The 24,635-nt window shown below is 38.6% G+C and overlaps 2 protein-coding genes across 16 annotated transcripts in view; one reads left to right on the forward strand and one right to left on the reverse strand.

Annotated features, from left to right (window-relative positions):
- rnf220a (ring finger protein 220a) overlaps positions 1–19,670 on the reverse strand; it is a 511,280-nt gene extending 491,610 nt beyond the window's left edge. For 7 of the 8 annotated variants that reach the window (XM_070886789.1, XM_070886786.1, XM_070886788.1 and 4 more), the window contains exons 1-2: positions 16,744–17,029; positions 14,922–15,662 (exon numbers count right to left, since the gene is read on the reverse strand). In XM_070886789.1, coding sequence (XP_070742890.1) covers positions 14,922–15,549 — 628 coding nt within the window. In that variant the 5' untranslated portion in view covers positions 15,550–15,662; positions 16,744–17,029. Of the gene's footprint in view, positions 1–14,921; positions 15,663–16,743; positions 17,030–19,556 lie in introns of those variants that run through there. The other variant, XM_070886783.1, reaches the window with a different exon arrangement.
- Positions 19,671–19,852: 182 nt separating this feature from the next.
- LOC139268074 (ERI1 exoribonuclease 3-like) overlaps positions 19,853–24,635 on the forward strand; it is a 535,481-nt gene continuing 530,698 nt past the window's right edge. For 4 of the 8 annotated variants that reach the window (XM_070886065.1, XM_070886072.1, XM_070886073.1 and 1 more), the window contains exon 1: positions 19,853–19,878. The gene's annotated coding sequence lies outside the window, so the exon portion shown is untranslated. The other 4 variants (XM_070886068.1, XM_070886069.1, XM_070886066.1 and 1 more) reach the window with 4 other exon arrangements.

Here is a 24,635-nt window from a genome sequence, read left to right on the forward strand (position 1 = left end):
CTCCCTCCTGCCACCGTGAGATTAGAGATTTCACGGTTACAGATCAGGAGCTTTTGAGGGTCAGAGCAAACAATTGCTACACAAACTATCTCCTGGTTATAGCTGTGTTGTCTCGGTGGGAGTCCGTCCCACCATTTCACTGCTCTGCAATCTGTCAAATGAGCAAGAAATTAGTAGAACTTCAGGGTTTCTCCCTCTTTCTCTATGCTCTGAGAGATAAGAGGTGGGCTTCATAAGCCAACATCTCAGATTCACGGCACAGACCCAACATGTCATTTTTAGCCTCTTGAATCCTTATGTAATTAACAAAAGAAGTGGCTTCTATCAAATATCTTATGCTTTTCAACATATGACTGTCTCTCAGACTTGGAAAATTCAAGACCAAATCCGATCAATTTTATTATTTTCATTATTTTTCCAGGGTAACCGTGTAACTATGTGACCAACATTTGCTTTATTTATATCCCTAACAGAACTGCTATATTTTTCATTGCTCAAGGGACAGCAGAGTTGGCTTTGGGTCTCAGCTATTATACTGTGTTTGATTAACCAATTAAAACTTTCCAATAACCAACAAGAAACATAAACAAAAATGTGTATTAAATTTAATTAATTTATTTTGTCGAATGAATACTTAATATTCATCTTTTTGTATCGAACATATTATTTTATATAAATGTTCCATTTGACAAAAATAATTATTTCATCCAAATAAAAAATCCCTTGACCTGACAAATTTATTTTAGCTAATTGCTGCAAGGCTTCATAAGGTGGCTGGCTTCCCAGTCACCATATTCACCATATTTTGAATCTAGGTCTTGAATTATGACACGTCTCTGCCTCGCTTTAGGTAGTAGTAATCTCCTTAACCCCATCTACACTCCCACACTGAGCAGCAGAAAATGCTCTAGCCTGAGGTCAGATGAAGACACCACAAGTATGAATACCCAAGCAGAAACATGGCGAAGATGGTGGCCCTGAATGGAAGGCCAAACCGCATCATTGTAAGTTTGCCAAACATTTTAACATAAATTAATTTTAAATATTACACGTGGGATTTTATTTTCAAAGGAGTTCTTCAGGACAGGGTTATTGTAGGACCTCATTCTGAATTATTTCTCTAAATTTTGAGTGCTCAATTTACATTCAGTTTGACTGGAAAACTATTCCAATTGGAAAGCACAGGAGGATGATTTAGTCATGACATATTGAGCTAATCATGAATTCAATGGTCTCAAGGCAAGTTGGCATCCATTTTGAAAAGGTCATTAACTTTATAAACCTGATTTTAATGTAATGTATGGTTATTATCTCTTATCTTGCATGGTCTTCATTACAATCTTGTGTGTGAAATGTAAAATAATTACTTCTTTGATTTTGTGAAGAAACTTGGGACGCCTCAGTTTATTCCAAATAAGCAGTACACCAAAATATTGTCATGTATGATACATTATGTTTATGGAGAAAATAGAGCTGATTAGGATATGTAATATATTCAGCTGTGTTCAGGCTGATTTTTTTTTTTCGTAGCCAATCTTTCCAATTCTTTGTCAAATCACAAACGCCAGAGGTCACCTTGCACACATCAAGGATCACTCTGCGCCAATGCTCTTAGCCAAAAGGCCGAGAGCCACTGCACCGTTCCTGGAAGTACTGCAATACCAGGTTCGTGCCATGGAGGTGGATGGGTCAGGCCCCCCACACACCTCCGTGGAGGTGGATGGGTCAATCCACTCCACCCACCTCCTTTAGTTAATTAGAATATAACATTCACATTTTAGCAACTTAGTTCTTGATGGACAAATTTCCCTGAGGTACCATTGTTGGAACTCTTTTTAGATAGAACAGTCAAAAATATCACCATGGATGGCCACCTGAAACAATAGTTGCACTGTTTAGCCAAAGCACACCAGAATTTTCTTTTACAATTCACATTCAACATTTTTTTTCTGATTTCAATGGGCTGATCTTACAAAAATTGAAAGAAGTTAGGAAACAAACTAATTCAAACATCAAAATTAAATCAGTACTTGTGAATACTGATCGATAAAACCTTGATGTTTTTTCTTTGGCTACTTATGAAGAAAGCAATATACTCTAAAGGGCTAACGATGTAGCAAACATAGGATTTATTGTATCTCCTTGTTAAAATGTAAGGGATTATAAATCGACTTAAAGCATCCAGTAAATGTAAATGGCTTATTTTAAGATAATGCTGTTTATATAACCATGCGGCATGCTAAAATCATGCCTGGAGATGCAAAAGTGTGACTTCTTAAAAAGCTTATTTACATGTTCTTGCATTTAATAGAATACATTGAAAATGTAAGTGCCCACGAAAATGCAGTACTTAGTATTCAAAGTGCTAAACTTCTGCAGTTTATTCTGTCATAGACACAAGCAGAACAGAATGTTCAGAACATCGATACAGACACTAAACATATTTACCAATACCAATTGGAAAAGGAGAATATGGGCAGGTTTTAAACTTTACCTTTAATTTTCTTTCACTTTTTGTTGAAGGTTAATTTTAAATTTAGAGGAGTGTTGCTAAACGTCCCTATCATATTTAGTGCCACAGTGCATTGTAATGTTGCTACTGTACGACTTGTGGTGTTAAAGCTAATTTAAATTCAGTGGAATGTCTTTAAAACTCTTTTGACACTCTCCAAACAGAGTTAATAAAACCACAGACTTACAGCTAGGGACAAAGGTTTGAACGCCACTGCAGATTAATTCCAACTACAGAGGGTGTATTCAATGAAACTTCATGCAGCTCCTTGGAAAAAATGTGTTTTGTCTATTTAAATCTCATCTCTAAACCTTTTTCTGAATGAGAAACCTTGTTGAAAACATTTTAAAAGCTTTTTAAAAAAAAATTCTAAACTAAGGCAGTAGTACTTGATGGAGTAAAGGTTCAAAATGATCAGCTGAATCAACATCAGTCTTGTCTATATTGCTGGGCTACAGTTCTTAGGGAGCGGTTGACTATTAAATTATTCAAAGGTAGAACGCAACTATGCTTGATTAAGTTTTAATTTCATCAAATTATCAATCTCAGAGAGTGCACACAGTCAACCAGCTACCCAGAAAAGCTGTATTTATTTGGAAACAGGAACACTCATTACTTACTAGACTCCAGTACGCTAATCTACTGAACAAAGGTGAATTTGCGCAAACAGTCAATACTTGATTTGTTCTCGTTATTCCTGTGATTCACCAAACCCAAGGTTGATCAGTTTAACCCTGCAAGGCCCTTCGTCACTGCTCGTGTCACTTAGATTTTCTAATATCTGTTCCCAATGCTCGGCGGTGATGTATAACAAGGTCATTTTGCAATTTGAAAAAAGTCAGATTGTGATGTTGAATAAATAATCTGCAAAAGACATAGCAGAACACATTCATTTGCAAGTAGCTTTAAATTGTATTAAATAAAACAAGTTTAAAAAAATATATAATTATGGAATTACTTCATAGATAGGAACAGAGTTTAACAGACGTTTATGTTATATTAAAACTATTTTTTGTTTGATTGTCATAATATCAAAACACAATATATGTTTTAAATTTAAGTTTCATTGTTGGGTCTTCACAACTTTTGTATAAAAAAGGGAGCTTGTCATTTGAAATGAGATAAGATCTGCTTTATAAAAATCTTGTGAACCATTATTTACATTGTGCCTTATTAATTTAAAATTCCTCAATCACCGTGCACACCCATACTCTATACATCCTCAATCCCTGTGCGCAATCTCATACCATCCATTGTTATTCATTCAGTACTTCTTTGCTCCGTCATCCTCATTTATTGCGTACAACCTCACTCAATACATCATACGAACAATGACGGACAAGTAAAGACTCCATCGAGCCTGTCCCACACAATTGCGATACCTTGTGTATTACAATATATACACTCCGCCCCACCCCAAACCATGTGATCTCCTAGGAGAGGCAAAAAAGATTTAAAAAACCTCAGCCACTGTGCACACTCTTAATCTATACATCACCAACTTGCATTTATATAGCGCTAATATAGAAAACATGCCAAAATGCTTCATGTAGGACAAAAATGACTAAGCACTAGTGGACGAGTTACGAGGTGACCAAAGGTCTGATCAAATAGATAGGTTTTAAATGGATTCTTAATGGTGGGGAGAGAGACAGGAAGTCAGAGGATTTCCAGCAAATAGGCCTAGATGGTTAGAGGTTGCAGAACAAAGAGAGGAGAGGGTGCACAGGACACCAGAGTTGGAGCACTGAAGGGCTGAATCAGGGTGCAGTGGTAAGGTCGGGGTAACACCATTTGAAGGATTTGTAGATAATAAAAAGATTTGAATTCAACGCATAGGGAGACAAGCAACCAATGAAAGTCAGCGAGGTCATTAGTGATGAGCGAGTGTAATTTAATGTGAGACAGGAAATAGTCTATAGAATTTTGGACAAGCTGCACTTGTAAGAGGCTGACATTTGGGAAGCCAGTAAGGAGGGCAATAGAAAAGTTGAAGTCTGGAGGTAACAAAAGCATATTAGGGTTTCAGCAGTACTGGAAGTGAGATCCTCATTTATTTTTCACACTATTGTATAGGCACATCCTTAGTCACTGTGTGTAACTTTACTCCCCGCAGCCTTAGTTATTGTGCACACTGCAACTCAATAGGGTCAATTTTGCATTCTCCTTTCAGGCACAGTGCACATCAAGAATATAGTGCTTGTCAAGGCTTCTCCATACCCCATTTTGGTTGCCTTTAGCAAGACCTTGTGCTGGGAAATGGGGGCAGAAGCAGAAGTGCAGCTGCATGCAAGAGAGGCTTGTAGGCTGCAGCCCTGGTCACCAGCCTTAGCTACTGTGATCTGAGGAGGTTCAGAGTGCAATCCCCACTGCCCCTGTGTCTAGGTGCTCCATTGACATGTCTTCAGGAAACAGAGATGGGAAAGTTGAGGGTGCCCCTGCCTGCCTCATTACCCTAGAAATGCTGGATAATCCAGGGCAATATAAAGGGAGTAAAGATCTGATGCATCTAGTCTCTATTTTGTCTTCTCCATAGCACATGGGAACTTAACATCCCCCAGATGTTACATGTTACAGAGAAGAAAATCAGCCCTTGTATGTCCTTAGTCACTATACACACCTATACTCCATACATTATTATTCACTGAGCATACATATCTCCATATTCAACCGGCGCTCTAATATGCCAAATATTGTAATTTATTGTGTGTACCCTTATTCAAAAAACCCTTAAACATCATGTTCTCCCTTATTCTCTACACCACAGAGCCTTAGTCACGGTGTGCATTCTTACGCTACACATCTTTATTCATTGTGCACATCCTTATTTCATACTTCCTTAGCCACTGTTTTTCAGAATGGTTGGAAGTCAGTAGTGTCCCACAAGGTTCAGTTCTGGGGCTACATTTGTTCACTAGGTATATCAATAATTTGGAGAAAGGCCTAAAAAAGAGTGGTATTAAAACTTGCAGGAGATACCAAAATAGGAGATAATGGTTAATTCTTTAGAAGACTAAATGAAGTTACAAAGGGATAATGATAAGCTAGAAGAATGGGCTAAAATGTGCCAGGTGGAATTCAATGTCAGTAAGAGTGAGGTGATGCAGTTTGATTTAAAAAAAAAATAACAGTAGTAATTATACTCTGAATGGAAGTAGGCTCACTGCTGTAGAAGAGCGGATGGACTTTGGGGGAACAGGTTCACATGACATTAAAGGCAGCATCTCGGGATGATCAGGGAATTTAAAAAAAGCTAATGTAATTCTAGAATAAAAAAGCCAAGAGGTAATGATAGCCTATTTGAAACCTTAATAGGATATTAATTAGATTACTGTGTATGGTACTGGGCTTCATACTATAGAAAGGATATTGAGGCTTTAGCCTGCGGGTACAATGCAGATTCACAAGGATGTTGCCTGGTATGAGGAAATACAAATACGAAGAAAGATTTGAAAAATGTGGTCTTTTTTCAATACAGCAATGCAGATTACGGGGCTTAAAATTATGAAAGTATGTGACAGGGTAGGTAGAACTACATTGCTTCCAGTCGTTGAGGGGTCAACCACGAAAGGCCATAGATACAAGATTAAGAACAAAGGGCAGGAAAAATGTCTTTACACAGGGAGTTGTGAGGCTGTGGAATTCACTTCCAGGGTTAGTGGTTAAGGCAGAAACTATGTCAACATTTAAGATTAGGTTAGATGGATGGATGAACGAAAAGGGATGTGGGAACAAGGTGAGTAAATGTGATTAGAACTACTTGCTCGTGGGAGGGTAAATACCGACACAGACTGATTGGGCCGAATGGCCTGTTTCCATTTTGTTACTTCTATGTAATTTTATGTGCCCACCCTTACTTCACACAGCCTTAGTCACTATCCATATCATGACCCCATACATCTTTATTCACTGTGCGCATGCTTACTCTATACTTTCTTATTCACTCCATCTCCTTATCCAATCTATGCATCTTTATTTATGCTGAGCATCTTTACTCCTTTCTCATTCTTATCCACTCCAAATATCCTCATTTGCTCTCTACATCCTTATTCATGCTGAGTAGCTTTGTGCACATGAATTTCCTAATTTACTTTATGCGTTCCTATTTATTCTATGCAGTTTTTACTCACACTGAATGTTCTTATTCATTGAGTAGCCTTTTAGAAAAAATGCTAATTTTCCAAGTGCAGTAAGAAGAGGTGATTCTTCCCTTGTATTAAAATCATGTAAAAATTACCTATGTCCTATGCTCATAGATGGTCACGTTTTGTATCCATATTCATTCTGTATATACTTACACAAATAAATGCCAACTTGCCATACCATGGCTGGAAAGGAATTGCTCTGATGTGTATTAACAAGAATGCTAGTAACCCATGCATGGCAAAATCATCCCACAATGTCATAATAACCTAGTTAGGTAATAATTCCAAAGCCACCATTTACAGTTAGCAGATACAAACAACACTGGATTGAAAAATCAGAACCTAAAATGTTAAAATAACACGTGAAGGATTTTCAGATTCTTAAAGCCCCAGTGATCCTATCTAACAAATTCACACGAGTTTCACATAGTTTTGAAATGAGCAAATTAGGTACCTCTACCTTCCAAGTTCGATTATTGTAATATTCAAACAGAAAAATAATCAAAATAAAACCATGACACAAAATTCAATCAGAGCTAAAGAACTTTTCTGATGTTCCAGATGCAAATTTGGTCTATTAATAATAATGAGAGGGGAATAAGGAGACTATGATTTTAAGGTAGTCAGATAACTAAAGGTCAAATTGACACATCATGACAGTACTTAGACCAATCCTTGAAATCAAATATTCTTTTCTGCCAGTCCTGAAAGATTTACTAATTACTGAGAACCACTCTATGCTATCTGCCTTCACTCACAGGCAGAGGGGAAAAGAAAAAAAACAAGACATAATTTTTCCCCTCCAAGCTATTATCATGGCATAAACACACACACACACACATACTCACACACACAAAGCTCTGAAGGTACTTAGATATCTGTTTTCTACATAGGCAATAGATTTTATTCATTGCCTGGCTGACTTATCGCAGCCTGCTTTTAATGAGGTATAATAAGGAGAGCATTTTGTAGCTACACGGTTGTACTATTTTATCTTCCAAACAGCTGTGTCATGGCTGTCTGTGCAGGATAAATCATATCACCCTCCCCGCATATGCTAACACCCTTGTAATTACAGGACACTTTAAATGAAACAAAGAAAAAGAAACAGAAAAAAACCCACCTAAAACTGTCGCACAGATTACAAGCAACAGCACAGACCTCATAATAAATCCAGTCATCATTACAATTAATTTATCACAGGGAGGTAACCAAGAAAACGTGATCCATTAATTTGACAAGAACACAACTATTGGGATTAATATCAGAGACTGGTAACCTCTTATCACCTTCCCTCTACTGCTTTTTTCTCCTCTATTTAAAATTGTTATGAAAATAAATTTTTAAAATACTTTAGGCCACACAGAAATTAATTCCTGGTCATAAGGGCAGTTCAATAATTAGAACTATAAAGGCTGTAGGACAAAACCAAGAAATTATTTGCTTAGCTATTTGAGCACAAAAATTAATTTAAAAATAAGTGAGCTATTCATTGTTTCCTTAATTTCTTGAAAAAGATGTTAAGTGACTCAGCCTATACTGTAATGGAGGAACCTTTCATTTTATTTCATTGACTGCAATGAGGCATAAACATAGAAGAGAGTTATTTTTGCTTTATAAAATATCTAGTTTTTATTTCTCCCCCCACCCCCATATCTCTCTCAGACGCCCTCACTATCTCAATCAATACTCCAAATGGCAATCTGTTTGGGGGGTGAACAGACAGCCTGGTTAATATGGATGCCAACTTTTCTTGTGCTTGTTCCACAGTTGGGCTGAAGAGGACTGAAAATCTTGTCTATCAGAAATGTAAATGATGAGCTGTCTTCCTGAGGGAAATGGATGAGTGCATTTTAGCTGGGGTGAATTCACTGGGTTTCTTGTGTGATTAACAACTCAGTGACCTGTTGTCCTTGGTCTAATTACTTTTAAATTTGCACTTTACATAATTATCAACAAGAATACTATCAATTTTTAAAAAAAAACTCCCTCATTAATTCATATGCTCCAAATCAAATTTAAAGTACGAGGGGGACAAAGCCCAACATATAATTTCTAAAATTATTTCAGGAAACTAAAAAATACTTGCCTCAATTAAAAGATTTAACCTTTTTTTAATAAATGGAAGGACTTTTACTTTTGGTCAAGTAGCAAAAATACTATTGGCATTTTCAGTTATTAATTCTTCGTACATTGCGATGATGAAATTGTGTAAAATACTATTAAAACTTGGGTACGAAGAGATTTACCACATTCTAAACTCAAATGGCTGCTTTGCTCCATTCAATGTGATGTTTCTATTTATTGAAAAACACAAGCAGCCACCATCCTTCAACACGCATTCCCCCGTCACTAAGCCAGCTCGATTTAAGGTGTTCTCTTTCGCTGATGTGTCTAATTTATCACCCCACTCCATGATTGATCTTTTTCTTATAAGCCTTGCGCCACTGCTGATTTTGCATTAACCACGGCCTTTTTTTTTGAATAAACTAAAACAGCTGCTTGACTTGCAGCAGAAGCGAAAGGGACATTTTAATATATTAAATCTGCAAGACTCTGCGAACAAACTGTAAGTGTTTATATTCTTCCCAAAAGCCTGTGAGCTTGTAAATGGCATGTGCCACATACTAGGTGAAGCCAATTCTTTGCTCTTTTTTTTTCTGCCAGTACCTTTAAAGAAACCGTTCCATTGTAAAACTTTATGATTTGATTCACTGCTGCTGTTAGGGCACCTGTTTGCTGGTTTTAATTAACTATCTTAGCTCCTGGAAAGTTTTTTTTCTTTTCCAGGCTAGTATCTTTCAGAAACTGGCTGGCTGTAAGCTGTGATTATAGCTTCAACACCAGGGCCCCCAATTTGAAAAGACCTCCTGCCTTCTTCTTTGATCTCGGCTGCCAGAGAACTGCCGGTTGCTATTTTTCTGCCCTCTCAACACTGGCTCTGTCACCTGGCTCTCACAAAGGAAACAAAGGGATGGCTCTTTCTCTCCCTCTCGCACACAAGCAGAGAGACACACAATCGAGACACTGAATTATACTCACGATACACAGCCCACCAGAGCAGCTGCTACCCATTTTTCACAAAAAAAGGACAAGATACTTGCTGAATTAAAAAAAAACTAACTGGCAAGCAACAGGCAAACCTGTTGCAAAGATCTGTGGCTTTTGAAAACATACACGTTAAATTTATTAACCCTTAAAAGCTTACAGTACTCATTCTTCAGTTTGTTCCTCTTAAAGGCCAAGATAAACATTTTTCAGTTTATTGATGAACTCTCATTAACACTGTAAGCATGATTTTTCTTCCACCTAGCCATTAACTGGTCAGGTTTGGTATGTTCCTCTTCCTCCGTTTTATTTATCTACGTAATATTTACTCTACGATAACTGAAAGATTATTTTGCTTAGAAAAGATTTATAATATTTAAAGGGTCAATTATTAGCTTAGAAATCCGTGTTCAATTTTTTAAAAAGCTGTAATAACTTACCTTTTCTTAATATAGAAAAATGAATTTTGTGCCAACCAGTGATTGAACATTTGTGTGAAAATCTATAATGGCGGCAAAAGCAACAAATTGTTTTTTATGGAAAAGAATGGCAAAAGATATTTTCCCACTTTTATTGTTTGAATAATGCCAATTTAGCACCATGTCTTTCCCTTATGGAGCAACAGTTGAAAACTATGCTGAGATATCCTTCACCCAAAGAGATTTTTAGCCCACTTTCATTTTCCATTTTAATATTTTCTCCTTCATGGTGTCAAAATATATTATGCAATTGAGTGTTTTCAACATAAAAATGGTAAAATGATTTATCCATTATTTGCAGCAAATATATTAAGCTTACTTCATTCATAAATAATAAATATTATTTAATTCTTTCATGTTTTTCTAAATAAAAAAAACTCATCATATTACAGTCAAAAAAGTGCTTACGACAACAATAATAGTGGCTGTCATTTGAAAAACACAAAATAGATGCTCCAACTATTCAGGAGCTTTTAACAATGGAAAATCAATGTGAAATTTGTAAAAAAAAACATTCTGACGATGAACATTATTTGGATTTGAGTGGCAAAAGTGATTACAACTGTGTGGTGTAATGCTAGCTTGCTTTCTGACAGTAGTCTGCTTCATTGTATGCGCTATCATGCTGTCGGAGAGAGCTGAGGATACCGACCGAATCTCCCTGGTGGGTTTACTGGCTGAACATCAAGCTCCCCTTCAGCCTCTGTAGACCAGACACATTGCACAAATGTAGACAGAGGGCAAATGAGTAGTAATTGATGAGAATAAAGATGTTTTGCCAGACAGAGATAGTACCCCTACAGAGAAATGAGGCATTTGCAAATAAAACATGGACTAGACAAGATAGACGCCCCACTTTGCCATGAATTCTACAACAAAATTTTAAATTGGGCCACTAACTGTGAACAGAACGCTTTGAAATGAAAAATAAAGAAAGAAGGTAAAAAGATGAAACAACACTGCACAGGGACTAACAAAATGTAGTGCAAGCAACATTGCCATTGATTGTCAGCATCTGAGGAGCCGTTTGTTTTTATCCCAAAGCCAAGACTTTACACGCATAGCTTTACACAGACTATGGGTTTGAGAAGATATCTGTCGCCCCCACCCCTCCCGCCGCCACCACCGTATGCTCCAACAATGATCACTGATCGCTCAGAAACGAAACAATTCCTGAAATGCCTGCCTCCCAACTTTTAGTTAAACAAATGTTGGACTTGTTCACATGGTGCTGAGTCTGTATTCAAGAGCCATTCATTATGTACAAGAGTACACAAAGTTTTTCTTCTATGTTGCAGAGAAAGTAACAAGTTAAATGTGTATGATTGTGTGAAAGGTCAAATAAAATCTCAAGCCAAGTCATTAGGTCAAAACAAATAACTTCAGGTTTTTCTAATTTCTCCACAATTTGTTTTTAATTGTTCTTTTTTAGTTGTAGCTTTATTTATTCAAAACCTTCTCTTCTTCAGTCAGGGATATTTTCCCTTTTTAATCATTTGTTGACTATTTTCTTTGTCCTTTTGTGATTTTCTCAGCTGTACTTAAATATTAAAGACAAATATTTTGCTAAACTATAAAAATTTAAAAAAAAATCTAAACGAAACAGGAAATTGGCTATATGTTGGCAGCCACGAGCTTCTCTTCTCTTTGAAACAGTTGCTCAAGCCCTGAATCACACACAATACAAACTGTTTTTAACAAATGGAAATTCTGACTCGGAGCGTTTGTCTTGGAACACTTTGTCAATCATAAAGCAGCGTATTTAGCTTAATAAATAAACTCCTTTAAACCAGGCTTCTTTAAAAGACATGGGAACGGGAAATCTGCATGGCTTCACCATATATACAGAATTGTTTTTATTTGAAGAAACATTTTCAAAGTTTGTATTGGTTCACTTTTATTTTTGAGGAGCGGTATTTAAAAGAGAAGCGTTATGCTGCGAATGAGCAGGTACTCCCTTGGCAGCAGTCTTGTAACAGATTTTTTGGGAGGAAAAAAAGAAAGGAAATCGATGGCACTTTGAATAGAGGTCGTCAGGGTTGTTGCTCAGGGAAAGTGACAGATCTGCGTACTAAGCCTCTGGCAGCCCCAAAAAATTCCATACATATTACCATTTAGCTGCAATATTTCAGGCTACAGCCTTCGTAATGAAACTCCACTTTGTAAATCAACCATTTATCCTACACAGTAGTACAATGTAATCAGTGTTAACTAAAAGTAGCTATAGTAATAAATAGTATTACATAGACAGTGCAATAGATAAACCTATAAATGTATAGATTGTTTAACTGACATAATTAACAATTTTAATAACAAATATAGTTGAAGAAATGTCACATTACTGTCAATTTTTAAAAATCAAATACAATTTTTTAAAGATGGTCGATAAATGATCCACATTAAGCATTCTTGTATGGTATGGCCATTCTTAAAATCTAAATTTATAATGCAGATATTATTAACTCCTCCCTGAAAAAAATAGATAATAATAAAGGACTGTCTGGTTAAATTTAATGTAATTTCAATTGCCACTTGAATTTTCCTGCAAATCAGTGATACAAGTTTTAGCAAAGTTATTTGTAACATATCAGGTTTATAATTTTTAATGCATTTGTTTTTGTCATCATCCACAAAATAGACATGTTTAACCTCTCATTTTGGTTGAGAGATAAAAAGAATTCTTAAAACAAAACAGATGGCTTGGAATATCGCACAAGTTTAATGTTGCTTTGATACGAAACAAATACTTTGGGTGTGTATTTGGCTCGATACACTTTGCAGATGTCAAGCAAGTCAGCATCTATAAAATCAGCTTTAAAATAATGTACTTATCTTGGATGAAACCAAACTATTTGAGGGCTATTTCAACAATTTCCTCCACCATCATTTTTTTCCTGAGCATTCTTATTTACAATCATATAAAGCTGCCAATGCATATTTATCTGCTTAAAAGACATCTTTAAGTCAGCTGCATGCAATTTAATACACAGCATAGGGTGAAGTCGTTTTTTTTCCACTGTGTCAACTCACACCTCAGCCTTATAACAAATGGCACAGTGTTAAAGGCCAATTGTCCTTTCTCTTATCTCCTTCGCACCTCAATATTCATTCCAACAACCCTCAAATCCTTTTCGCTACACCACAGGCTTAAAGACTGAGGCTGTATAATACCAGCTCTCAGCAAGTGCTCAAAGCCGAGCCACTACTGCCTTCTTCCTCTCGATTTTTCCATATTAGTGGCTATCATTACCATAAGAAGAGGGTAGAGGAAAAGAGGGGAGGGAAGCACTTAAAGAAATGTGAAAGGAATGCCAGTTGAAAACCAGTGGGGAGAACTGAAAAGATCAGCCTTTTCACATCTGGTTAAGTACTGCAAAACACCCCAATGGCCATATGATTATAAGAACACCCTTTCTAAAGTTTACTTGCAGTGAGAGAAAAGAATATTACCATGGGTTTCAATCTGCGCTACTTCCCCTATCATTTGCCATCCCAATCACCCTTGCTCCAATTTGTTTGCTCAATAAATCAAAAGAAATTTATGAAGAAGAAAAGCAACCAGGTTGGTCCTGTCAGGAAGGAAGCAAAGACATCCATGTTTTGTTGTTTTAAGGGTTTTTTTGTTAACTGCTCAGGAAGGAAGATAGGGGCCTGGATTCTGACTCAACGAGCGCAGATTAATCACTCATTCTTTACCATAATGTAGCCCTTCTGAATTACTTTCTACTGTCTAAGCTTTTAAAATCATCTTTATTCATATTTTTCTATTTTCATTCATTTCTCCAATATCCTTTTAATTCTATTGTTTATCACTCACTTCGCTTTGCTTTCACTTTCTGCCTGTCTGTTTCACTTTTATTATTCTCACTTTTTCTCATTTCCCTTGCCGCCTCTTACTCTTTCTTCAACCAAAACAAACAGTAACAAAAGTCAGTAGCTTCCCACAGCTGAGGCTTGTTAACTTATCACCCATTATCACCTCATCCTCCAAGCACCACGTTTCTTCTCAGACCGCTGATGAGCCCCCACAAACTTCTGGAATTGCAATTTAACTCAACAAACATCACAATACAGATGCAGGGAATTGGCTTCCTCAGTTATAGGGTCTTTTTTTCCCCAGGAGTTATTCGGTTGGGGGGGGGGTGAGAAATGTCAGTGATAACAAATCTTTCTTTAAAAGAATATTTAAAGCATCAACTGTACACAAAAGACATGATCATCACTTAATTCTTTTGGAGGATTTTAATCATTGGAAGATAAAGCTCTGTTTTACTTCATTTTATTTTAAACTCTCGGCCACTAAAAACTACACTCTCTAGCAAACAAATATCTGCATCCTGAAGGACATATGTCCGCAACTGAAATTAGAGCACACAAGATAAAAAGTGACAGATCGACAAGAACATTGACTGTAGAGGTTGCCCACATATTTCAGCTTCTGATTTCTAAGAAAAAGTAGTAACTATTCTGAAAGTTTAAGTGGCTTGAATTTTAAATTAACAATAGACATGTACTTAATATTCAATAACATTTTATTTCAGATACAAAGTTAACTTATCAAGCACAGTTAACATACTAAAATACGAAACCTTATTCAAAACTTTCTAAATATAGTGAAATACTGGCAATTAAGTCTTTTTTTTTTAAATGGTTGTCGTAAGTTCCAGGTACATGCTGAAAACTTCAATTTGAAAAATAAAAAGGGCCCAAAGAGTTAAAACAAGAACAAACACTTACATCTCTCATTTCGACTTTCTTCAGGGCTTGCAGAGTTTTCTCGGTCGGAGATGAGACCTGACACAGCAAAGACCTTTTTTCCAGTGTCATCTAGCTTCAGTGAGCTGGGGGAACTGGATGGGAGCTGGGTTGTGAACTCATACTCCTTGCCCTCAGAGTCCGAAAACCTCAGATGAGAGGATTCGGTTTCATGGCAGTTCTTTAGTCTTTTGGCAGGTGTAAAGGCAGACTGGTAACTGTCTCTGTCTTCGGCGGAGGCAAAAGGTCGGAATGCCCCAACACCACTGTGGTTCAGCATGCTGATGGGGGTACAGTCCAGGTTTGGAGGTGCAAATTGATGATGCAGGTGCAAAAGCTGAGGGGGAAAATCCCGGTTTGGGAAGGCCCCTGGCACCCCGCCCTGACGATGGTACATCGAGGCAAAGGTATAGGAACCATTGGTGAAGGGAATGTGGACATCTTTGTCCACGGAGACAGGTACTCCAAAGGGTCTAGGCTGTTGGCAAGAGATTGTGGCATCTCGGCTAGCCTCTGCTGTAGAGGCAAGGACCATCAAAGCTGGAGATGCAAGGGGATTAGGGAGGTAGGAAGAATTCTCCATCTTGAAAGCTGTTCTGTGCAAGTCCATTGGAAACTCTTTGCTCCCTGGTACCAGAATTATATAATGACCTTCTCAAATGCAGGCAAGGCTGGCTTTATAAAGAGCAGGGTGACATCATTACCACCACAGCTTGATAGACCCTGTATTAATAAAGAGAACAAAAATAAATATTCACATACACACACTCTTTCTCCCTCATATATATATATATGAAACACACACATATATACCCCATTACAGGCATTCTGACGCTTGTATAGATTAGGTACTATTTGACCACAGTAATTATGAAAATCTATACTTAATACACTCTGGTGTCAAAGTGTCACGGGCTTAAAGACTGACCCCAAATAACAGAACCTCTACAGTCCCGTGATCAAAAATGCATTTATTGCTCCGAAATCACAGGAGGCGGCTACTGATTAAGCATTATTTTCCTCCCAAAGTCCTGCTTACCAAAAATAAAAGTAGTAGTTTTTTACGGTTTTCTTTTTCAGACAAATATATTTACCTTTTGGATTTTTAATTTGCCATCTAGTAAAAAATAAAGATTAAAATAACTTAACGGTATTGATTTATGCGGTAGAATTGACATTAATTTTAGTTCAGTTATCACTTTGCAAAGCGATCAATAGTAACTAATAACGAATGACAGGGCTGGTAAAAAGGAGAGAAAGCAGGACTCCAGCCAAAAATCGAAATGGACCGGCACTAAATCATCTCATACTTTTCTAGTCGTCAGACATCAAGACACCAAAAAACCTAGTTGCTACTTTTGTTACAACTATCAAGATTAATAACATCCAGTGCCAGATAATTCATTGCAACTTTAAAACTGAGGCCAATTAAACAGCTAATTTAATGACACTTAACAGCAAACATCAAGAAATAAAATAGGTAACAGCACGAAAAGCTAAGCAGTTATGCCATATGGAATTAACAATAGCACCGATATTACTATATAGATGCACATTATATAAGTGACTATGAATACAATTCGCACATTCAGTTCAGTATTATAAATAAGGTATTAAATAGATGAGGCGTTACGTTGTAATGCAAGCAATGAACGCAAACTGTCTGGACTAACTATTTTTACTATGTTTTTTAATTGCAAGGTGCACGCACCGACACAGACAGACCGTGAAGCATGTAAACAATGACTTCCGGACAAAGTTGGAGACAACACATCACAGACACATTCTGCATTTCTGTACTTACTTTAATTCCCAAGGATGCTTTCACTTTTTATAATAGAACATATACACGCGAAAATACAAGGTTTATTTCTTTTGGCAAAACTCTCCTTCAGTATGTGAGGGCTGTGGAGTGGAAGTCTGGAATACGGAGTGTGTGAATGAAGTCTGCTGTTGGAGGATGGTGTTGATTACATGCACAGAGGGATCCCTATCCCGAGTCCGATCAGAGGAGGAATGTTGCGTCGCTGCTGCTCGGTTGCTGCCGCTTGGCTCAGTGTGTATGTGTGTGTGTGTCAATTTCAGAACTCACTCGCCGGGACAGCAATATACCAGTGCAACCCCTGACAGCCTACTGCGCAGCCGCACTGCCCTCACACTGGCACCTGGGAATTGTAGTCCTCACTCTTCGCTTCTTCTCCCGCTCCTCGTCTTTGCCTTCCACTCTACTCTTCGCCTTCCCTCTCTCGTTCGCTCTTTTCATTTATTAATTATGAAGCTATGTATTCTCTAATTTTTCCTTATTTTTTCCTTTTTCCGCTTCATCGATTCAACCTTTCCTTTTTTTGAGATGTAGTTTGTTTATACGTCTTTTGCATTTGCTTAAAAAATGCATCATCCTGCTATTTATTCTTCCTTCTATTGCTTAAATTTTGTTTATTGTTTAAAATTTCCCATTCAGAAATTGTTTCTTGTTAAAAGTATATAACTCCTCGGTCTTCTGCTACATTTATTTACTCTTTCTTTGCCACGATCTATTGTTTTATACTGTGTACTCTTTTTGATTTCCTTTCGCGTTCCTGGTTTTCTTTGTTATTCTACGGAGTCTTTTTGTTTTTACCCTTTGGTATTTCCTTTCTCTTCATCTCCACTTCACTATATATAAAGATCTTCGTCCCTTTTTACTTTTATTCTCTTCTAAGCGTTCCGCTTTTTACTTGGAACTGTTGACTTTTTTTTCTTCCTTTTGATTCTCGACTTGATCTTTTTCTGCTTTATGTAGTTTTCCCCATCCTTTTCGAGACAATCTGTCGACTTTGCTGTACGTGCAGAATTTCGGCATCATCTGTTGCAGCGTTTTTTCTTCTTGCCTCCTTGCTTACCCGGATTTCTGAATTTCTCTTTTCTTTCCCTGGTTCCACTCAGTATATTCACACAGTTTATTTTGATTATTCTCGGCTTCATGTAACTTTTTTCCCCCCTTAGTGTGTACTCTTTGTCATTGCTTTTCTGTTTTGTGTTTCGTCTGCCTTATTTTGCCTCACTTTATCTGTTCTATGTCGTTTCGTTTGTTTTATTTTTAAAAAGAACATTCCTGTTGCGACCCTAACTTTCTAGTCATCATTCAGCGATAATGTATTATTTTCTTTGTCATACAGGTACTGCTTCTGCAAACTGCAATAATCGATCCAACTGAATAATGTAGATTGGGATGGGGTAGGGAGGAAGTCTTTAATAATAACACACTCTTTAAAAAATTAGATCAAAAAGTTCCGTGATCAAAGTTCTTCCTTTAAGTTTCGAACAGGGTTGCTCAGCGAACGAAAGCAAAGCCCGAAAGGACATAATGCGTAGCATCATTTCCAAATCAACTAATTGTGCAAAAATACAAAGTACAATAAAGTCATACCAAGATTGATAAATTTGCTCTGCAGGTGTATCTAGTAAATGTTGCACTAACCCTTTTGATGGCCAACATAAGCCTGTATTTCAACAACAAAAAATCAATACCTAGCATTATTAATTATCTCAGTTTCCCATTGAACGTGAACAGCTTAACAGTACCAAGGAGCTCGGATAAAGAACTAGCTGACAATACAAATATATTACAGAACACAATAAAATATACACTTAGATTTACTCCAACCAATTAAAAAAAATCGATGTATAAGCTAGCATTTGCAAAAATCAAAAATAATGTAACCCCTTACACCTTTAGAATCCAGAAGTCTCAGAGCCATTATCACCGAAAGTTAACCGGTGAAAAAAAGTGATACATTTGTATGTTTCTGTTATTTCTAGATGAATGAGTTTAATTACAGCATAACATCAGATAATTATATTGTAATGGATTCAGTCAAAACTTTAGACTATAAGAATAAAATAATTTTGGTAATATGACAAGTTTACTTCAGTACTAATTAAAACGTTATCAATAGTTGCATATATAATTGATATTGCGATAAGGATTGCAAAGGTTTTGACTGAGGTTATTGTCGGACATCATGAAAAAATTTCATTTAAACTTATCTAATCGCCAAACAAAAATTTGACACTAATCAAAACCTAATTCTAAATTCGAATTGTCAATGGCAATAAATGTAAAATAAATTGTAAATTCGCGGTGTCTTGCAACAAACCCAAATGCAATAGGTCGCAATTCACCGTGTCTGTGCGCCCGCTGCATGGGATGTGGGGAATAAGACTACAACTCCCAGTGCTTCGAGCACAACAATCACAGCTACTGCAAAGACATCAGAGCGCAAGGCACTCCACATTTGTAGTCCTTTCCATTTAATGTGAAACTTGATACACTAATAAAATCACATTTATAACAGAGAAAGAGATAAATAACATGTTACGATTTACAATTAAAATTTGCGGACGAGATGTTTATTCACTTCAGGGCACCGAACGATATCAACGGTCTGAACTTGCCATAAAGATTCTCCTTGAAGATAAGTAACTTATCAGTAATTTCTGAAGTACATTTTGTTATTTAACCAAAAAAAAACGGGAGTCACCAAAAATGTACAAACTAACAGTTAGCGACAGGCTAAAAGGTTTCAATTGTCAATAAAAAAAACATGTCGGTTTAATAAAACTGGCGACAAATACTTTAGGCTGTTTCGCGCTCCCAACAAACAGTGCTGAACAACTTAGAACTGTCTCGGTTCCGGACTCCGGGGCGCAGGTCTGGGGTGACCTCTTGGACTACAACTCCCAGAATGACGGAATGGCCCGAAGAGAAGCCCCACCATGTTGTCCTCTCAACCAAACCTCATGACGACGGTTCAAAAAGTGGGCGTAGCGTAAACCCTGCTTCTCTAATCCCATTGGTCATTAACACGTCCGTCGGGACAAGGCGTGTGCTCTGAGTGGCCAGTGGAGGTGTCAATTATGAGTCGGGTCTAACGCAAGGTTCGGCCAGCAAAATAGGGTGAGTGAGGCTGTGGCCGTTGGTTGAAAGTAACTGGTTTGAGTTTATTGTCGTTTTTACGGTTAGGAAATCTCTGGCGCTTATGTAAGCTCAGGTGAAGGGACAGTCAGCGATGTATCGTTTAAAAAAAATAATAATGCGGAGGTTTCCACAACAATAATAAACTTTTGATTAGACGTGTATGTCAGAAGCATTTTTTCCTAACCGAGGTGCGAGGCCCTCATGGAGTGACAGTTTGTGAAGGTTTTATTCAGTTATACATTTCCCTGCTCATTCTTTGAAGTTGAATTTTTCATCTTGGTTCACTATACCAGAAATTGCCGCTGGAAGGGACATTCCCCTTTTACAAAATATCGCTTCTGGACAGTGACGTGTTACTGGGTTTGTCTAACTTGTAAAACGAAAGTACCAACAACGGAAGTTTTAATGCAATAAAAGTATTTTTTAATGCAATAAAATTTATGCCCGCTGTTGATTGCAACATTTGAAAGTTATTAGAATTTGGAGACAAAGTTAAGTCAAGAGACATGTCAATTCTTTATGGGTGCAGACCATAGTTTACATTACAACTTAAAAGTATTTCCCATTCATTTCAATGTTTTTTTCACTTGCGAAGTCTGACTATTTTCTAGGGACGGGTTGTGATTTTTGTAGTGAAAATGTAACGTGTGTGTGGTGTGTTTCAATTTTAGAAAAACAAATGTTTAACTTGTTTTTGCCCAGACTTCTTTAACACGGTCGGTTCCGCCACCATATGTAATACTGAGGTTTCACGAGTAACTTGTATTATTTGTAACTTCCGGTGTATTGGGAATTTTTTGTGCATTTGTCATTAAACGTGAGTTGAGATTTGTTTTATTACTCAATTGAATGTTTAAATATTCCAGTATATTTTGATACTGCCTTGGGTTATCTTCAACCCCCCACCAGATAAAGAAAGCATAAAGTGAATTGAAATATTCTAAGAAGTTCCACATGGTGCATGTGACATGAAATTGAACTCATTTTGTTGTAGTTGCGCCCACCCCTCCAATTTGTCCCATCAATGAAAACATATCAGTTCCGGAAATTAAATCTTGTAATTGTCGACACTGGTAATTTGTTTTCCTGTGATTTTACTTTGTTTTTAATATCTATATATTGAAAGCCTTGTAGATGGCATGCATTTCATGTACACAATAATTTTTACTTGCTGTGTTCTATTTTTATAAAGCAGTTATTTGTCAGCATCTCATGGAAAAACCTCATGTAACCATTTATAATGGGGAAACTGCATCAACGTGCTAACAGTTCACCATCAGACTTTGTTTATGGATCAATTGAATTACTCAAAATGCTTTTGTGAAACAAATTCCATTTTCCCCTCAGTAATGGAAATTTCTAAAGTCCAAAATAAGGTTTTAACAAAATATAAAATAATGTATTGTATTTATCCATGGAGTTGCCTTTTGTCTCAGTACTTTTATTGACATTTTTACTTAAAGGCCTCAGTCTGCCTAAAAAGCTTGGGCTTTGACCAGATTTTATTTTATTTCACAATAAAGTTCATGCATTCTGAGCATATGTAGTTTTCAGAATTTCCCTATTATGTATGAATAAAGAGTCTGACCAGATACTGTGAGCTCAAAGTAAAGTGTGACCGTGGTCTTTTATTACAGATCTCCAGAGTGCCTCTCCAGCCTGTGAGGCCTCCTTAAGTACAGGTGCTCCCAAGGGATTGTGGGATCCCTTGGGACTCTAGGGGGTGAGCCCTCTGGTGGTTAAACAAGGTATTTACAAGTTTACATATATAATAACACACTCTTCCCCTGCCACCACCCCCCCGCCAAAAGTCAATAGTGTAACTATTTACAAGGTGAGTCGATCTGGGGCCGGCCTTTCCCTGGTTGATCGTCTCTGTGCAAATGCTGGTTTTGGTGAGTCGTTTGGGCCCTCGCTTGGCTGCTGTGCAGCTGGCCTTGCTGGGCTGCCTGGTGTGGTGAGTCCTGCTGGGCTGCTGCTGGTGATGAGTTCTGCTTCGTGGTCGACCGCTGTGTTGGTTGTCACTGGTGTGTGTGTTGCGGGGTCAAAAAAGGTAGGGTCTAATGTGAGTTGCTCTGGATAGTCTGTGAATCTGAGTTTGGTTTGGTCCAAGTGTTTCCTGTAGATCAGTCCATTTGAAAGTTTGACCCGAAACACCCTACTCTTTGGCCACGACAGTGCTGATAAGCCACTTGGGACCTAGTCCATAGTTCAACACAAATACAGGATCATTAATTTCAATTTCGCGTGACACATTTGCGCTATCATGATATGTACTTTGTTGAAGTCGCCTGCTCTCTACCTGTTCGTGTAGATCAGGGTGGACTAACGAGAGCCTTGTCTTAAGTGCCCTTTTCATGAGCAGTTCAGCGGGTGGAATCCCAGTGAGCGAGTGGGGTCTCGTGCGGTAACTAAGCAGGACTCTGGATAGGCGAGTCTGCAGTGAGCCTTCAGTTACCATCTTCAAGCTCTGCTTGATTGTTTGCACTGCGCTCTCTGCCTGACCATTGGATGCTGGTTTGAACGGGGCAGATGTAACATGTTTGATCCCATTGCGGGTCATGAACTCTTTGAACTCTGCACTGGTGAAACACGGCCCGTTGTCGCTCACAAGGACATCAGGCAGGCCATGCGGGCAAACATGGCCGCAGGCTTTCAGTGGTGGCAGCGGACGTGCTTGCCGACATTATCTGACATTCAATCCATTTGGAGTACGCATCAACAACCATTAGGAACATTTTACCCAAGAACGGGCCTGCGTAGTCGACATGGACCCTAGATCACGGTTTGGAGGACCAAGACCATAAACTTAATGGCGCCTCCCTGGGTGCATTGCTTAACTGTGAACATGTTACATTTGTGCAGGCAGTACTCTTAAGTCCGCATCGATACCGGGCCACCACACGTGGGATCTGGCTATCGCTTTCATCATTACACTGCCTGGGTGGGTACTGTGGCGATCACTAATGAATGTATCCCTGCCCTTTTTGGGTACCACTACCCGATTACCCCACAGAAGGCAGTCTGCCTGTATAGACATTTCATCTTTGTGCCGCTGGTACGACTTTATCTCTTCCTGCATTTCTAATGGACCAGCTCCCGTGAAGTACAGAGTTTTTTTTACTAAGGACCGTAAGGGGTCCTGGTTTGTCCAGGTTCTAACCTGTCGGGCGGTACCGGGTAATTGCTCACTCTCGAATGCTTCCATTGCCATGACTAAATCTGTGAGCTGTGCCATTTCCACCCCCGTAGTGGGCAATGGCAGCCTACTCAGAACATCGGCACAGTTTTCTGTGCCTGGCCTGTGGCGGATGGCGTAGTTGTATGCAGACAATGTGAGTGCCCATCTCTGGATGCGGGCCGATGCATTCATATTTATCCCCTTACTTTCAGAAAAGAGGGAGATAAGTGGCTTGTGGCCAGTTTCCAATTCAAATTTGAGCCCAAATAGATATTGATGCATTTTCTTTACCCCAAAAACACACGCTAATGCTTCTTTTTCAATCATGCTGTAGGCCCCCTCAGCCTTCGACAGACTTCTGGGTACATAAGCAACCGGTTGCAATTTCCCAGATTCATTAGCTTGTTGCAATAAACACCTGACAACGTATGACGATGCATCACATGCTAGTACCAAACGCTTACATGGATCATACAACACAAGCAATTTGTTTGAGCATAACTGTTTTCTAGCTTTTACAAAGGCATTTTCTTGGCTTTTGCCCCATACCCATTCGTCTCCTTTACGCAGTAAGGCGTGCAGTGGTTCTAACAGTGTACCAAAACCTGGTAAGAAGTTACCAAAGTAGTTCAGGAGTCCTAGAAACGACCGCAGCTCCGTCATGTTCTGTGCCCTCGGTGCGTTGACGATTGCCTCCGTCTTCGAATTGGTGGGCCTGATGCCGTCAGCCACGATTCTGCTCCTCAGGAACTCCACTTCAGGTGCCAGGAAATCGCACCTTTTGAGCGTTTTAACCTGAGCCCCACGCGGTTGAGTCAACTAAGAACCTCCTCCAGGTTCTGCAGATGCTCGACTGTGTCCCGACCTGTAACCAAGATGTCGTCCTAGAAGACCACGGTGCGCGGGATCGACTTCAGTAAGCTTTCCATGTTTCTCTGGAATATCGCCGCGACTGATCGAATCCCAAACGGGCATCTGTTGTAAATGAAGAGACCTTTGTGCGTGTTGATGCAGATGAGGCCCTTCGATGATTCCTCCAGCTCCTGCGTCATGTAGGCCGAGGTCAAGTCCAGTTTCGTGAACGTCTTTCCTCCTGCCAGCATCGCAAAAAGGTCGTCTGCCTTTGGTAGTGAGTATTGATCCTGCAGGGAAAAACGATTGATATTTTGTAATCACCACAGATTCTGATGGTGCTGTCTCCATTGAGGACTGGAACAATTGGACTGGCCCATTCGTTGAATTTGATCGGCGAAATGATTGCAGCCGTTCCAGCTCGATCTCCACGCTCTCTCATCATGTACGGTGTTGCTCTCGCCTTGTGATGGATGGGTCGTGCCCCCGCAGTTAGGTGGATCTGCTCTTTTGCTCCTTGGAACTTCCCGATGCCTGGTTCGAACAGCGAGGGAAACTTGTTTAAGACCCGGGCACGTGAAGTGTCGTCGACAGACAAGAGCACTCTGACGTCATCCCAATTCCAGCGTATTTTCCCCAGCCAGCTGCTGCCGAGCAGCGTGGGGCCATCGCCCGGTACCGCCCAGAAGTGGTAGCTTGTGCA

The sequence above is a fragment of the Pristiophorus japonicus genome, chromosome 8 (genome assembly GCF_044704955.1).
Source record: "Pristiophorus japonicus isolate sPriJap1 chromosome 8, sPriJap1.hap1, whole genome shotgun sequence".
NCBI classification, from domain to species: domain Eukaryota; kingdom Metazoa; phylum Chordata; class Chondrichthyes; family Pristiophoridae; genus Pristiophorus; species Pristiophorus japonicus.